This window comes from Cheilinus undulatus, linkage group 11 (genome assembly GCF_018320785.1).
Source record: "Cheilinus undulatus linkage group 11, ASM1832078v1, whole genome shotgun sequence".
Taxonomy (NCBI): Eukaryota; Metazoa; Chordata; class Actinopteri; order Labriformes; family Labridae; genus Cheilinus; species Cheilinus undulatus.
In genome coordinates this window covers 3,906,999-3,923,990 of record NC_054875.1, presented here as the reverse complement: position 1 = coordinate 3,923,990, position 16,992 = coordinate 3,906,999, and the positions used below count along the sequence as shown (strand labels likewise).

General features: G+C 42.4%; 1 protein-coding gene across 1 annotated transcript; it reads left to right on the top strand.

The window, feature by feature from the left end:
* The first annotated feature begins 358 nt into the window (after nt 1-358).
* LOC121516908 (putative beta-lactamase-like 1) lies at nt 359-15,134 on the top strand. The gene is made up of 6 exons (XM_041798317.1): nt 359-464; nt 3,450-3,553; nt 3,636-3,793; nt 5,541-5,761; nt 12,426-12,531; nt 14,156-15,134. The coding sequence occupies exons 1-6, from the start codon at nt 359-361 to the stop codon at nt 15,132-15,134; spliced, it is 1,674 nt and encodes a 557-aa protein (XP_041654251.1).
* Nucleotides 15,135-16,992: the final 1,858 nt, after the last annotated feature.

Here is a 16,992-nt window from a genome sequence, read left to right as displayed (position 1 = left end):
ACATGCTGGGTTTCTGTCCCCAAGGAGATCGCAGGAAATGAAAATGTGGATTTATGAAGTCTGAGGATGAGGAATGAAAGGAAGATCATGAGAGACGACTGAGGATTGTTCCCCTGTCTTTGGTAAGCTGTAGTAAGCTCTCTGATCTCTCCTTCTGCTGTTTATCATGAGAGGTGCTCGCTTCACCTGCAGGTTTAAGTTTGTTCGTTCTACAGTAGAATAAATGAGCCACTTAAAGAAGTCTCTCTGAAATGTATGCAAAACTGTGATGCACTTTTATGGCAAACTTTCCCCCCTTATATGTTGACTTTTATGTTTCCTAGTGTGATTCTGCAGCCTGGAACAACCAGCAGTCAAGATGAAGGTGAAATGGACGATGCTGGGGATGGTGGTCTTCTTCCTGCTCTCTGTCATCATGACCTGTGGCTTCATATGGCAGTACAGGATGCCCAAGCTAAGGCCAGGTAAAGTCTAGCCACCACAGATTGACACATTTAGCCCCTCAGACCACCAGCACAGACTTTTTAAAGACATTCAGTGTGACTTTTTAACCCTGGAGCTACTTTTAGATGGACCTGGGTTGTCCTTAGCCTCTTAGGGGTAATTGCTTGTTTGAAGCACCTACAAGAGGGTGGGGGGGGATTACACCAGGCTGAAAATAGTAGTGACAGGAGGATTAAAGCGCGACTTTAACTCCTCTCTTTTGAGGGGAAGGCAGGAGAACGAGAGCTAAGAGTGCACGAGTGCTGTAGCCAAATTAAACTACAGTTACCTGACTTTACAGGGTTGCCAGGTCTGTTAACAAAACCAGCCAAATAGCCCAGAATTAGCCAAACAGCCAATTCAGCTTACTAATGCTGATATTAGATGTTTGCAAACAACAGAGGAGCTGATGTAGGCCTTTTGGTGCTGCCTGGGACTCCACTAACTCAGACTTTTCAAAAAAAAAAAAAAAAAAAACCCAGGGCAAAAACAGTTTATTAATGTCAAAGATTTGCGTCAACTTGAATTGTTTTCAGTGATAAAAAACCAAAATAAAACACCCATACACACTTTTCCCTACCAAAAGACCTTTTAATGACCAACCCAGTAAGTGTCTTACATTGGTCCAGTCTCAGAGACACAGCCTCAGGCCCCTCCCTCAAATGGAGAGGGCCCGGACCCAAGGTTGGGAACCACTACCACTAATTTATTTGTACTACTCATTTGCATGCAGCTGATATTCACGGACGATATAAGCTGATATGCATTTTCTAGGATTAGGGTTAACTCTTTGGGTGCCAGAGTTTTTTCAAGAAGATATTCAATTTTGATATCAAGATTTCAAAAGATTGTAGCTTGAAAGTAGTCAGAGATAAAGGCAAACTGTAAATGAGAGAAATCTTCAGTATGACCCAAAGTTTGTGATGGGAGTAACTTCACTCATCTAATTTTCATATTCTGACATCACCAGACAGTCTCCACCACCACTGGCTGCCCCTACCTCCGCAGTTTTTAGCATTCCCTACCTTCGTCACTATTTGCGGTTTTTTGATCACCCTGATACCCCCACCACGGTGAGGCAAAGCACCGGCCTCGCTATGTGCTGCTTGTGGACTATTATGGCGGATGGATGTGATGTTGGTCCTCACAGACACACCATCAGTCTCAGCTGGGCTAAGTGTTGTGTTTGGATGTTGCCTGTTGTGCAGTGATCCCTGCTAGACTTCTGTGGTCATGTCTCTGGTAGATCGTTGTTTTTTAAGTGAGACACTTTTGCACCATGAGTGAAGTTATCCACTGAGTTAGAGCTCGAGTTTAAAGGATGCACAGTGTACTTCATTGCATGCATTACCTTGCCATGAGATTGTCTCTCTGCTTTTTTTCTCCAGAGGAGACCTATCTGATCACAGATGTTATGTAACACTTGTATTTAACACTTATGTGTAGTGTGGACATGTAGGCATGTTTAAAGTGTTAAATTTAACTCCATATGATTTAAATTAACACTGGCAATTTTTCTGTGTATTTTACCATACCAGGCTGCATGGTGGCGCAGGGGTTAGTGCTGTTGTGTCGCAATAAGAAGGTCCCTGGTTTGCTTCCCGGTCAGGGCCTTTTTTGTGCAGAGTTTGCATGTTCTCCCTGTGCATGCATAGATTTATAAAGCAGTACTTTTACTCATAGTTAAGTACATTTTAACCAGAGTGACTCACACCTACGGTCACTTTAGAGTCGCCATATTAAGCTGACAGGCATGTATTTGGTGATGGGAGGAAGCTGGAGTACACACTAACCAAGAGCATAGAAACTCTTTTTTTCACATGCATTGATGCTTCTGCAAACAGCCTCAGGTCGACAGTTTTTTAAAACCTTGTCTTCTGTGTGGCTCCCATGTAGAGAAAGTTCCAGAGAAGAGGTGATAAAAGCATGTAAGTGTTTTTCTAAAGTTTAAAACAGCTTCACTTTGGGAAAGCAGCCAAATATGTTTTTCTCTGGTTCTACCATCTACATAAGGGGTGTCCAAACTATGGCCTGGGGGTCAAATGTGGCCAGCATTTGAATGTGGAGCTTGTGCCTGAATGTATTGTACTTCATACTTTCAGCACAAGGCGGCGCTACTGTGCTAATTCCATAAACAAACATCTTGAAACAAAGATACTGTACATGGTAAAAAAAAAAAAATATGGGCAATCAAAGTAGTAAGATCTTGTTTTCCAACTCCCTGATAGGTTACGGCAGCAAACAGCAGTACCAATAATATTCCAGGGGCGGAGCCAGTGGCGGCTAGTGCCTGAAATCTGATTGGTACCCCCCAAAAACCCCGAAATGATTGTCTATTCACCACGTCACCCATTAAACCGAGAGATTAGTGTTAGTTTAGGTAAGCTCTGCCCACATCAGCTGATCTAATGTAAGTCCTCATCAGCTAACAGCCAGCTGATTCACTTTAAGCATGCTATTGGCTAATCGCTCTCATGTTGCCCTATTTAAACTGCTCTTGTCTGGCCACGCTCTGCTGCTCTCTCTGCAAGCTGCTCTTGCAACCCTCCTCCACCCCAGCTCCTCCTTTATTCTGCTTCAGACTTCAGCCTTGTGGATATTAAAGTGGCCCCGACATCCTTATATATTTGGATGTTTTTAGAATTTTCAAGATGCCAGCAGCGGCCCTCTTTGTTATTTAATGTTCTCTGTACAGCTCAGGGGCTGCAATGAGCCTGTGCTGCACAGACATGGTAGTATCTGAAAGGACAGAGATTTTTAGAATTGGCATGCATATTGCATCAAGTGCACATGATTTATGCCAGAGACCACCTCTCCAAGCAGACTTTGGCACAGTGCATGAGTACAGGACACCTGTGGTCACACTTTGTTTTGCAACTCTTCGGTGCATATCCTCCTACTGTGGATAAATATGTTGTAAATTTATGTTTCAAGCATGCAGATATTTACTCTTTCTCCTTCTTAAGAAGTTCAGGAGAAAAAGGCACCAGTGGAGGAGATGTGTCCCCGCTTCCCTGAGCCTGTGCCCCTCAATCATCCCATCACATCCCTGAGGGTGGCTTTAGAAAAGGTAAACTCTCTTATAACATTTAATCAAATCATTTTAAAATGCTTTATCATGAAGATCTTCTAACTGAAGCTTCTCCTGACAGGTCGATCTCCTCCTGAGGACGACTGTTTTTAAGACGAAGCTGCCGGCCATTTCAGCCATCGTGGTTTTAAACGACTCGGTTCTGTGGAATGGAAACTTCGGCAAGATGAACATCAGCGACCCCACCTCATCAGCGCCCAATGAGTACACAGTCTACAGGTGAGATTTAGGGCTTATACTGCAGGTGTTTAAGACATTAATACAACAGCGGTTTGGCTGATTTGAGCATCTAAGTTAAGATTGGCTACACACTAACTGATTTCAGACTGGTTTTAAAAATGTGGTAGACTGCAAAGGTAGGATGATACCAACTGATTTTTTAACATACTCATGCTTCCTCTTGCTCCCTGGTCTGCTCACTCTCAGTGGCTATTGCACATCATCTACAGGAGGCAGCCTGATCTGATATCAGGAATATTAAGCATGTTTAGAGGCTCCAAAATGATCTGGCTTGGATTCAAGATCTAATTCCTATTGACACCAAGTAGACTGTCATATCCATGGACAAATGTTCTGTCCCATTCGTTACGGGACAATCCCAGCATCACAAGTATGATGCAGTGTGACACATGCCTAATGCACTGTCCCGGGGAGTAAACCTCATGATGCTAGCTCATCAGGCAGCTGTCACTATCAGTGGAGCCAGCTGGTAAATCAAACTGTCACTAGAAGGCAAAAACATCTTTTCCACCAGGAAAGTTTCAGTGTGACTCTTTGCTTTTCTTAAAATAAAAATGTCCATTTCTGGTCAAACTGCAGCCATAGCTACATCCGTGGTACTCTTCATTTCCCACCACTGTTGCCTGGGTTACGATACAACAGAGCCACTGCCACTGATATGTCCAATCAGAATGAAGCATTGCAAGATAAATCTGCCCGATGACAGACATGAAATCTAGCCAATCCATCTGCTTTGCAAGGTGTTGTTGTCGATGTTGTTTAAAAAGAATCCACCAGACTTCATGAAACAAACTCTACTCACTCTTGAGTGCTGGTAATAAATATAAAATGTAATTCAGACCAAATATTTGCAGCAAGACGAGTTGAAATCTCAACCGCTTGTGATGGGCCGCTCTCACCACTGCAACTAGAGAAGACGATGTATCGTTTTCATAGCAATGACCCTCACAGTTATTCAATTTAAGCTACTTTATTTCTTAAACAACTGTGCAATAAATTTGAATCCACGAGACAGACTGTACAGCAAATTCACAGGTTTTTTTCTCTATCTTTAAACACAAAAAGCTTCACCAGCTCAGTCTTTCCTTAGTTTCTACAGCCTTTAAGTTCTCATAAGCATGCATGGCGCCGTGCATCCCTCTAACAGCTGACAGAGAGGACAGGGGTGTCTGAGGCAGGTGTAGAAGAAAAGTACAAAACCTTTTAAATTCTGGCTTCAGTGTTGAAATGCCAACATACTTCTGCAATGAAGACAGTACAAAGGATTGTTTTTGTAACTTTAATGAATAAAAAAATATCCAGTTTTGGCATGTCTTGGGTTTCTTCATTTTGTTGCAAAGCAATCAAAACTTATCAGCTGTTATTTTTGGTCATGTCATACTGATGTATAAATTTCCAGCATCAGTACAATCCTATTCGTACCCATTCGCAGTCATTAGCAGCTCCATGATCCAGTCATGCTGTAACCTGCAGTCTAATTCTGCTGTTGGATATCACATCAGATCTGAGGCTTAGACGTAGAAACAGGGGCAGGGGGTTAGGATTAGACCCTCACTATAGTCCGTAAACAACATCCAGGAGCTTGGATCAATGAGACTGAACCACTCTCTAAATTAAGAGCTTAAATCTCATCCAGGGAATGCTTTGTGTTATTAAACCAGGAAACATTCATTCAATCAGTGGGAACAAGCATGTGTTGCACTCACTTTAATCCTTCTGATTGCAGAATTGCGAGCCTCTCCAAGATCTTCCCCACCCTGATGCTCTACAAAATGTGGGAGGATGGCCTTGTGAGTTCACTGGACGACCCCATCGAGAAGTACGCTGAGAACTTTGCCGTCAAGAACCCGCTGGGGAAAATCGGGAGGTCCGGGCCTCAGTCTGCGAGGACTGCCGGTCTCCGATCTCCTGGACTCACCCTGCGCAGGATGGCCAGCCAGCTCTCTGGTAAATCTACTATCTGTTTTAAGGCATGGCAGCCATCTTTGATAATCTAAATATTGCACAGTCTGCTTTTGAATCAGACCAGACCCATAACCTCTGATTTGATTTTTTATTTAGAATCTTCTACTGTACGCGTTAGATAAGCAGACCACAGCTCAGTTTGTGACATTGTCTTGTACAAGAGGCTAAAAAAGTTAGAAAAACAGCTTAAAAAATGGGCGCATAGAAAAATATTTAACATTGTTCTGCAATAGCTGAAAAAAACTGTTATGATAAACTAATCCTTGTCAGCAAACTTTTCTGCAGAGCAGATATTTCCCAGTAAAAAGAGCTCATCATTTAGTCAGGACTACATGTGCAGATTTACCTTTGTGTGTTATATACAGCTGGAGAATCCATCACCATCGAGCCAAGAGGTTATTTGTCAGTCCCAGTAAGATCCACATGCCTGTCAAATTTCTATTTTCTAGGAGCAACCATGAGTGGGGCTGATTTTTTTAAACTATTGCTCAAGGTGCCACCTAGCTGCTCTGCCTGACAGGATCTATATGAAAACTTTTATTTCTCCCCTGGCCTCATTACTGCCAATGTGCACAGCGATACAAGTATTTTATGCAGTTCTAAGGAGTACTTCCTGTTTCATGGTGAATAATACGCTAAAATAATAACATATGAGCTTCTTACGATTGCATGGGAAAACTTTGAGGGAGATTTAGTCAGTCTTGTAAATATGGTCTTTCTTTTGTACTAACCACATTTGTGACATGAGAAAACATCCAAATTTGAAGAGCGCCCATGGCCACAATCTTTGAGTAAGAAAAAAGACTAAAATAACTTCCTGCTAAGGCCGGCCACACACTACATGATTTTTTAATCACAAACGATTTTATAACCAAAGGAGACCACAGACTTAAGGACGATTTCCAAAGATTTTTCATCTTTAATCCTCTGAACCTACACAATAGAAGACTCAGCCAGATCACTGGAGATCACACACCTGCCTACGACCTCGCATGATCACATGACTTAAGAAAAAAAAAACCCGGATGTCTATCGATACCATCTTGCTGTCTCTCCACATCAGGCTGTCCTGACATGCGGTACAGGTGCAGCAACAATCATAGAACAGGAGAAAGACTCAGGACGAAAACCTGGTAGGAATTAAGGTACAGTTGTGTTTATGATTGTGAGTGGTGAAAGTACGTATGGTTCATCTGGTGATGCTACCCGGTGTGCTCGCTCTCATTGGTTGTTATGGGTACTCTGTCAGCTGCACTATGACCTAGAATCGTAAATATCAAACATATTTGATATTTACGATTCAGGGTTTGGGAGGCTATGACGCGATTTGGAGCAGTAAATGAATCGTGTTGACACCATACACATGCAGACTACTCAGACACATAATCGTTTGCGACGAGGCTCCAGTCGGTATACACCCCCACGACTGTGGGGGAGGCAAATCTTGCCCCAAATCGGGCTTAAAATCCTGTCATGTGTGGCTGGCCTAAGACATTTCTTCTTACTATATGCAAATATCACCCTGCTACTATCCAAAAACACTTTTTTTGCAGGTCATGAGATAAGACATATACCAACCAATTTTCAAAATCTTATGCTAAGCTAGATCGGAGGTCTGAAATGTTGTACTTCCTGTTTCATGGCGAACGATGGGCCGCCATGGTTGCAGCTACAGCTGCAGACCTGTGAGCTTCTCAAGATAGCATGTGGATGATGTTAGCATGAGTCAAGGACATTTTGAGGTAGATTTGGTTTTTCTTGTAATTATGGCTATTTTTAGTGCAGTTCTCAGGAGTACTTCCTGGTTTATGGCAAATAATACATAAAAATAATAATGTATGAGCTTCTTACATTTGCATAGGGAAACTTTGAAGGAGATTTAGTCAGTCTTGTACTTATGGTTTTTTGTACTAGCCATATTTGTCACATGGGAAAACATCCAAATTTGAATAGCGCCCATGGCCACAGTCTTTGAGTAAGAAAAAAGACCAAAATAACTTCCTGCTAAGACATGCCTTCTTAATATATGCAAATATCACCCTACTACTATCCAAAAACACTTTTTTTGCAGGGTGTGACATAAAACATATGCCCACCAATTCTCAAAATCTTAGGCTAACTTGAAAGGTATGAAATTTTGTACTTGCATGAGTCAGGGAAAATTAAAGGCAAATCTTGTAATCAAGGCCATTATTATTGTTTGTGGGGAAAAGCCATTTCCATAATGTGGCGAACATTTAAATTTGAAGAACAGCCACGTCCACAACCTTTGCATGGAAAAAAAAAGTCCTGAATAGCTTTTCACCTATGAAGTATTGTCTTACAATACACCCAAGGCAACGTTCTTTGGATGAATGACCCAGGAGGAGTTAATTCAAACATTACCCTTGCTATAATCATAAAACATGAATTTTTTTACAACAAAAATTAAAAAAATGCAGACTGCCTGTTGATTTGGCAATATGTGTCTAATAAGTGTTTTGTAGATTATAATAAGATACTTACGCCCACCAGCTTTCTAAACCTTAGGCCTTATCTGTTGTCAGAGCTGAATTTTTGAAATTTTGTACTTCCTGTTTAATGGTAAATAATTTAAAGCCATGGTAACCGCTTTGGTTACAAACCTGTGAGCCTCTCAAGGTTTCATGGGGATGATATTTGTACTATACAAGGAAATTTTGAGGGAGATTTGGTCAATACTAATTATTGTCATTATTTGTGTGAGGAAAAGACAAAAAATTCCTGAACAACTTTTCAGCTATGGCATGTCTTCTTACACTTCACCAAAGAACAAAAAAGGGCAAACTTCCTGTTTGTTTGGCAATATGGGTCCAATAGGACCTTTGCATGTTATGGAGTGATGCGTAGAGTATTCCCAGAAATTTTCAAAACCATAGGCTAAGCCTGTTTGGAAGGCTGATACTTTGTACTTCCTGTTTAATGGCGAATAATGCGTCACGATGGCAGCAGCTTTAGTTACAGACCAGTTATCATCTAAAGATAGAATTCTTATTTTGGATTAGCCAATAAAGCTTGTGGGGTTGGTCAAGTTCAGGCTGTAGTGATGTGCTGCTTTTGTGGGAGCCACAGGAGAGAGCCAGTTTTCATGGCTTCCATTGTTGTTGTTGATTAGTACACAAAAAAATCAAGCTGGTACCAGAGAAAGAGAAGTTTGGGAACCAAAAACAGCTCTAATTGCTGAGCTGGGCCAAATGATGTGACTCTCTAAAAAGGCTGGAAATCCCATCAGTAAAGAGGCTGGATGGACATTGGTTGGGAAAATGCAATGAAGATCTGGGTTTACTGTACCAAATTTACCGAACCAAACCGGACTGATTGGTAGACACCTTCCATTAGACTGGCCGACACATTTAACATCCTAAATCTGTAAGCATGCTCCTTTTGTTGGGGAAAGTTCATGACAACAGTGTGCCGTTGTGTAACTGGAGATTCTACTTCCCGTTAACCCATTACATCAGGACCAGCCAGCTCACAGATGTAGGTCTAGACCCTTGTACTGTGTTCTTTTAAAGGACACTTCCGGAGATCCTACTACAGCACTCTCGCCCACACACTAAGAGAGTAGCTACATATAGGCTACACTGAGCTGCATCCAGAGATAGAGCTAATCAGCTCAGAGAAGAGGAGGAATTAGTGGTGGGGGAAGCCCTGCAGGAGGCAGAAACCCATCTGCTAATTCAGGACAGAAACTTACAACATAGGCAGACTTGAACCAGCCTTCAGCAGAAGTGCTAACCTGAAATTATTTCTTTTTGTTTGCAGAGGAACAAATGAGACAATGCTTGCCATCGCTCCATTACTTCCTGTATGTTTCTGACTATGTTTTTCTGAACACAGTGCTTTATTGGTGAAGCCACCAATCAAACAAGCTTCAGGGTAATGCACAAAGAATGAAACCCCTTGTGAAACTATTCAATCCATTCATTATCTACACCACTTATCCTGTTCAGGGTCACACAGGGGACTGGAGCTGATCCCAGCTGTCTCTGGGCAAGAGGGTGCTAAACCCTGGACTGATCGCCAGTCAATCACAGGACAGGCATCCAAACTCACACTTAAAGTCAATCTAGAGTCAACAGTTAACCTAATCACTTTCTTTGGTCTGTTGGAGGAGGCAGAACCCATGCTAGGATTGGAGAACATGCAAATACCACACCTGTCCAACTGGTATTAGAGCCAGGAACCTTCAGCACTGACCTATCCTGTTGGGTATGCTCCCAATGATGAAGTCCTGGGCAAACTTCAATTTGGTGGAGGTGCTGGGTTTGTATGAAAAGTCATGAGATAACCAATAACTCTAATCTTGGGGAAAACTCCTTTTCACCGTAGAGCCTGTCCATCTGGGGTATAACAGTAGAGGTCACAGTTCAGTTCATACATTAGTTTTGGGGTCATGGTTCAGTAAAAGTTTTCATGGTTAAAAGAGGAACAAATAGTCCTGGAATTATAATTTGACATTTCTCTCATTTATTACTTTTAAATGTCAGAAGTCCAGCTTGCAATTTGTTCTATCCAGTGTTATTGAGCACTACCTATACATAAGTACAGCCTGTGAAGTGGTAAACAAAAGGAGGGACAAAAAAGCAAATAAAAGCAACACAGAGATAAATCATCTAGTGTCTTTGAAATGCTTATATGTTAAAATGAAATGTAAATACATGAAATGATGATAAGAAATAAAATCATAATAAAAATGCAAGCATTTAAGAGCAATGAGTAAATAGCCAGTGCAGTGGTTACTTATGTAAAATTTCCACTTGCCTGTGAAGGATCCCAAACTGGCTTAAGTAAATACAACATGTGATATTGTAATGGAGTCTGTGCAGAGCACTTAAATACACACTTATAACCACTATTCTCTACTTTTGCATATCCATGCATAGTCTATAAAATGTGCTAGCATTGGTAATGTCTCTGCTTTCACATCCAGGGACTTTAAAACAGAAGGGGAAAAGTTGAGGAGAGGGAGAAGAAGGCAGAGGGTCACGTAGTGCCATTACTACTGCTGTATAATAGCAATTAGCAGACAGCAGCATTATGGATACCCAAGCAGTAGCGCCACCTAGATTGATGGGTGAATACTGTCACATGTGATGGCCTTTTGGCTAGTTCAGACATATTTGCCATGTGACTACGTGCACCGAACTGTGATTCCAAAACAGTGACCGTTAGGGGCGACCAGATACCATTACACCCCTAGTATCCACATTTTATGTTTGGGATAAATCAACCTGGCTTTTCTTCTAGTGCCACCATGATGCCCCCAATAACAAGGCTTGTTACACTTTTTCCAGAATAATCCTCAAGTTTGTGGTTTTAATTCAGTTATTTTACTGCTCCCCTGATTTTGAATCATAGATGCCATATTTGTTTGATATTCAGTGACTGCTGTGTCACACTTTTTCTGTGTGGATGATGGGGGCTCAGTTTTTACACAAGTAGGGAAAGGGGCTCCAAGGAAAAAAGGATGGAAACCACTGGTCCAGCTTGTGCATTCAGAAGTTCCATCCATCCGTTTCCTTCTGCTTATCCAGGGTCAGGTCGCGGTGGCAGCAGGCTAAGCGAATCAACCGAGACATCTCTCTGCAGCAACATTTTCCAACTCCTCCTGGGGGATTCCAAGGCGTTCCCAGGCCAGATGACATATATATTCCCTCCAGCAAGTTCTGGGTCTACTCTGGGGTCTCCTTCCAGTTGGATGTGCACCAAATACCTCCACAGGGGGCGACCAGGAGACATCCTGATCAGATGCCCCAACCACCTCAGCTGGCTCCTTTCAACGCCAAGGAGCAGCGGCTCTGCTTCGAGATCCTTCCGGATGTCTGAGCTCCTCATCCTATCTCTAAGGCTGAGCCCAGGCACCCTCCTGAGGACTCATTTCAACTGCTTGAACTGCAATCTTGCTCTTTCCATCAGCCACAACATGCCCCAGTGTCTACTGGAGGTCTCCGGCTGAAAAGGGCCAACAGAACCACATCATCTGCAAAAAGCACAGATGGAATTCTGAGGTCACTCTATTCAGAGGATTATAATGTCAAAAAGGAGTTAAAACCGTCTTTATGTCTGTGTTCTTTTTTAAAATCAGCAAAGATTTAAGAATCCTGCAGCCGTGGTGAGGCTAGCCTAAATCTCTTGGCTTTGGTTTTTGTTTATACTTGGCCTTACAACTAAAGATGCATTAATGAAGTTTGAGTTGACAAACAGAGTTGATGGGATTTCCTACTAGGTGCCAATTTTCTTGAGCAAAAATAGCAAGTGGTTCCTGGGATCTCATTTGCCCTCTTGCAGCCAATGCACGCGCAGTAAGTTTTGTCAACACTCCATTCAGCTTCATTCTTGAAGTGTTGAGTTAACCTCTCTGTATGCACGAGTTCTGTAGGACTGTCTGTTCAGGGCGAGCCTCTCTGTTGGTCTGAAAAATGTGCAAACACAGCACACTCCAGGAGTAACACACTGACAGTATAATGGTGATGGTAAAGTGGTTGGATAAGCCTTAAAACATCTGGTGATTCTTAATGGATGATTCCTGAGTCCTCTTTAAAGAAGCTGGGGCATTTATAGATTCTGGAAGAGCCCACAGATCTGATCCCAGTTGTACTCACTGAGGTTTTCTGTGTTTTGACAGGGTTACCCAGAAGATTAAGGTCAACTAATCTCCTTTGGAGTGGTGACACAGAGGAAGCCCTTAATTTGTTGCAAGATGATGTCCTCGTTGCTGATCCGGGAACAAAGTAAGACTCTGATTCCTTCTTGTGTTGTTCTATTTTTTGACTCTGCTGACTTAAGGCAATCTGTCAATTATGTGTTCTATAAAGGGAAGAGGTCACAGCATTACAGCTTAAAACAGTAGCTTCAGAGTCAATCTGATAGCGAAACAAGCTTCAACAGGGAGAACCACATCTGTTCCATCACCACAGAGTGTACCCACGGTTCCACTGTGGATGATGTTGATTTTCAGATCTCATAAGCCCATATTTATTCACAATAGAGCATAAACATCACATAAAATATTGAAACTTCATGAAAATATTCAGCATTGATAGTTCCTTTCCAGATGTGTAAGCTGCCCCCGCCATAGGCTACATGGTCACTCGCTTTAATCTACGGCAGTGGTTCTCAACCTTGGGGTCGGGACCCCCATGGGGGTTGTGGGACACTGAGATGGGGTCACCAGATGCCTTTAAAAAAATGAGAATATTTTTTAGATTACACTGTTGCCACTTTTCACCAGTTTTACCAAACGTTAACCCTTTTCATCACTTTTTTCATCATCTATTGTCTTTGGTGACCCATTATTGCCTCTATCGACCCCTTTTTACACCCCTTCTTTGCCCATTTTAACCACAGTTTACCCATTTTTGCCAGTTTATATCAATTTTTATCCCATTTGCCCTTAATTCCACCATTTTTGCACTTTAAAGCCATTTTAGCTACTTTTTAATCCCATTTATATAATTTTTTGCCACTTTTAAAACATTTATGTTCTTTAAAAATCCAATTTCAACACCTTTTCACATTCCTTTAGGATTATTAACCAATTTTAGCAGTTTTTAACCCATTTAAATTATGTTTTTAACAAAAAGAATTCTAAATGAATGCATAAAGAGATTTGTCTCTTTGATAAGAGTGGCTATTATTCAGGTCAACTATAAAATGTGGTTTTCACAGCTTAACTTTACAATGGACCATAGTTTTGCCGACCTCCATGGGCCCCCAGTTTGACAGCATCCCAGGAACCTCCCCCTTTATCTCTCTTCATTTTGGGGGTTGCGAGCTGAAAAGGTTGAGAACCATCGGTCTACAGGACATGGCATCGGTGGTTTCCAAAACAGAGTTTTAGATTTTGATTCATGTGACCACAGAACAGTTTTCCAGTTCATTTTTAATAAGTTTTGGCCCAGAGAAGATGGTGGAGTTTCTGCTTAGTGTTCACATATGGCTTCTTCTCTGCATGATCCAGCTTGGTATGGCCAACTGTGTTGACAGACAATGATTTCTAGAAGTGTTCCTGAGCCCATGCAGTGATTTCCAGTTCAGAGTCATTGTAGTGGCCCCTGAGGGCCCAAAAATCACCAGTATCCAATATTAACGTTTGGCCTGGTCTCTTTCTCACAGAGATTTCTCAAGAGTTTCTATTATGGACTTTAGGTGGTGGGATTTTTGAAGTATCCCAATTTTAGGTTGCACCACATTGTTTGAAGTTGTTCATTCTTCATTGTCAGGTATTGCGTAGATGTAAGACTCCATGCACTGACATTTAGAACACTTCTGAAATCATTGCTTATTAGGGAAATTGTTGCCTTTATCAAGGAAGAAATGGCCATTTCCTCTAACTTCACTGTCTTGTTTCCTCAGGTGTCACTACAGCAACGTTGCCTTCTCCTTATTGGCGAACATCTTGGCCAAGAATGTGGCAGGCACAGACTTTGAGACGTGGCTGTCACAAAACATCCTGAAACAGCTCAACATGGAGGACACCGGCTTCAACATAACTCCAGAAGTTCAGAAGCGGATGGCGATCGGTGTTTACAACAATGGCCAGCCGGCTCCCCTCTACAACCTGGGCTGGTACCGACCTGCGGGTCAGATGTACTCCACCACTGCTGACATGGCGAAGCTCATGATGGCTCTCCTTGGCGCTTACAGTGGGAGGCCTCTCCGCCGGGACACGCTGAACACCATGATGACGCCGCTCTACAAATGCCACAGCAGCTACTTCGCCAACTCAACAGGAACGCCATGGGAGATCAACGAGCAGCTTGGCTATGACGTGGTGAGGAAAGACGGGGACTTGGACGGCTATGCTGCGACCTTCTCACTGGTGCCAAAGCTCAAGCTGGGGATGGTGGTCCTGATGTCCGGGGTTCGTCCTGCAGATAGGGACCTCGTGGGTCAGGCCTATGGATATCTTATCCCTGCATTGGAGAGCGCCTTCAGGGAGGCTAAACGGACCCTTAGACCACCACCTAACACGTCTCCTTATGTGGGCTTCTATACTTACAGGAACATGACTTTCTATCAGATTAAGGTGGATTCAGACGGCGTGCTGATCATGCAGCAGTTCGGACCACAGGTAGACACGACTGTGCCGTCGAAATACCGAACTATCCGTCTGGACTACCTGCAGCAGAGAGTGTTCAGGGTGGTCTTTGACAAGCCGTACCCATGCAAGCTGAAGGTCCACAGCACCTCCGTGTCCCTGGAGGCACAGGACCGACAGCTCTTTAACTTTTACCCTTTCAACAAGAGAGGCGTGTCGCAGGGGTTTGACTCGCCAGGACTCAACACTTACAGGGTGACGAGGATAAGTGGCAGACCGTACTTTACCGCATAAGGACATGAATTACTGTTCACCGTACTATTACTGTAACTGTGTCACAGCAGAAAACTCTACGTCTTATTTATTCTGAACTTGATTTAAATCTTATTTATTCCTCTGCTCCAGTTCTTAGTCTTGGTGAGAATGTCAAAGACATTTTTCCAGTTATTCTTCTGGCACAAAGAAAGCAGGACTGATAAAAATGTTTACTGTACAGCTGTTTGCTGAGACGTGGTTGGTTAATGGACAATGTGGCAGTAATTCTCTTCAATCTCTAAGTGCCTCGCTGTGACCTAGATAGAGGAAAAAACACAAGTGACTGACATGTCAAGAGGTCAACGTTTTCAGGTATCACCATGAAAGCAGGTAAACATGTTTATTTAAAGAGGAGATGTGTGACGGGACGATGTGCTGAATTAAACTTGTGTTATGTTAAAAGTCTGCTCATGTCTTTAAATGTGTTTATGAAGTATAAATGCAAAATCTGGTATTGCATTCATGCATTTTCTCTGTAGTTTATGCATTTAACTCTCATGGGATAGTGCTTTAAATTAGACACACTTTATGGACGAAAGTACTGGGCCACTGGACCATTCACTTTAATAAGGAGTTGACTGTAGATTTTGGTGTGTTTCTGTGGGAATTTGTGCCCATTCATTCTGTAGAGCATTCATTAGGTCTGGCACTGATGTTGGACCAGAAGGCCTGACTCAAAATCTCTGTTCCAGTTCATCCCAACGGTGCTGGATGAGGTTGAGGTCAGGACTCTGTGCATCAATCAAGTTCTACCAAACCAAGCTCATCAAACCATGTCTTTAGAGTCCTTCTTTGTGCACGGAGCACAGTCATGAATAAAAAAGAGCCTTCCCTAAACAGTTGGAAGCATAGCATTGTCCAAAATGTCTTGATGTGCTGAAGCATTAACCCATAAGGACCCTGTTACGGCCTCTTAAAAATTATTAATTTAAACCGGGAAAAAAAAAATAAGGCTCGTATCAAAAGAGACCATAACATATATAACAGGACACAGACAAATGGTTTGAGTTCCAAAATAATCCAAGCTGTATTTTAATAAACAGATCAATGAATTAATTTAAACATTAATCAAATCAATGAAATCAAAAGGGCTGCAGCCGCCGGCCAAAAAGAACAAAAGAGGGGTGGTGGACTGGCTAACCACGCAATGGGCCATTGGACCAGCCACCACCCCTAACTAAAACTACCTAACCAAAAAAAACTAACTATTTAATCAAGAAAAGAACACAACGAGAAAACAGGACTACCGACGACTACAGCCAAACTAAAACAACAAAACCCAGCAATCTAAACATGCCTGGGGAGGGAGGAAAAGGAGAACGGGAAACAAAACGCTTGGTTAACCGAATGAATTAAAACTAAACGAAAAAATAATTACTCAAATACCAAAGAAACAAACCTCCTCACGCGCTTCTCCATGAGAGTGTCACGGGTGCCTGGCCCAGCTCTGCTCTCTCTGCTCTGCATGCTCCTCTCCCCTGCCGCTCTAATACTCCCCCTCCTCCACCCTGAGTGCTAACCGCACACAGGTGTGCTGCAGCCCACAGGTAGGGGGAGGAGGGAGATCAGAGAGAGCAGGGAGAGAGGAAACACGCAGAGCTAGGCACACGTAACAGACCCGCATTCAGTTGTCCTAACAAAAAATGATGGGGGTCATAACACTATATATTTTCATTTCTATCTATACAGCAGAGGTCAAAATCAATTAGATTTAACTTCAAAAGTCATTTTCAGGTTTTTTTTTCCAACAAAAAAACAAAGTGAGAGGGCCCTCCCCATTCACACCTTATTGATGACATCAACATGTGTGCTAGATTCAAAGAATTTGGGCTTTTTA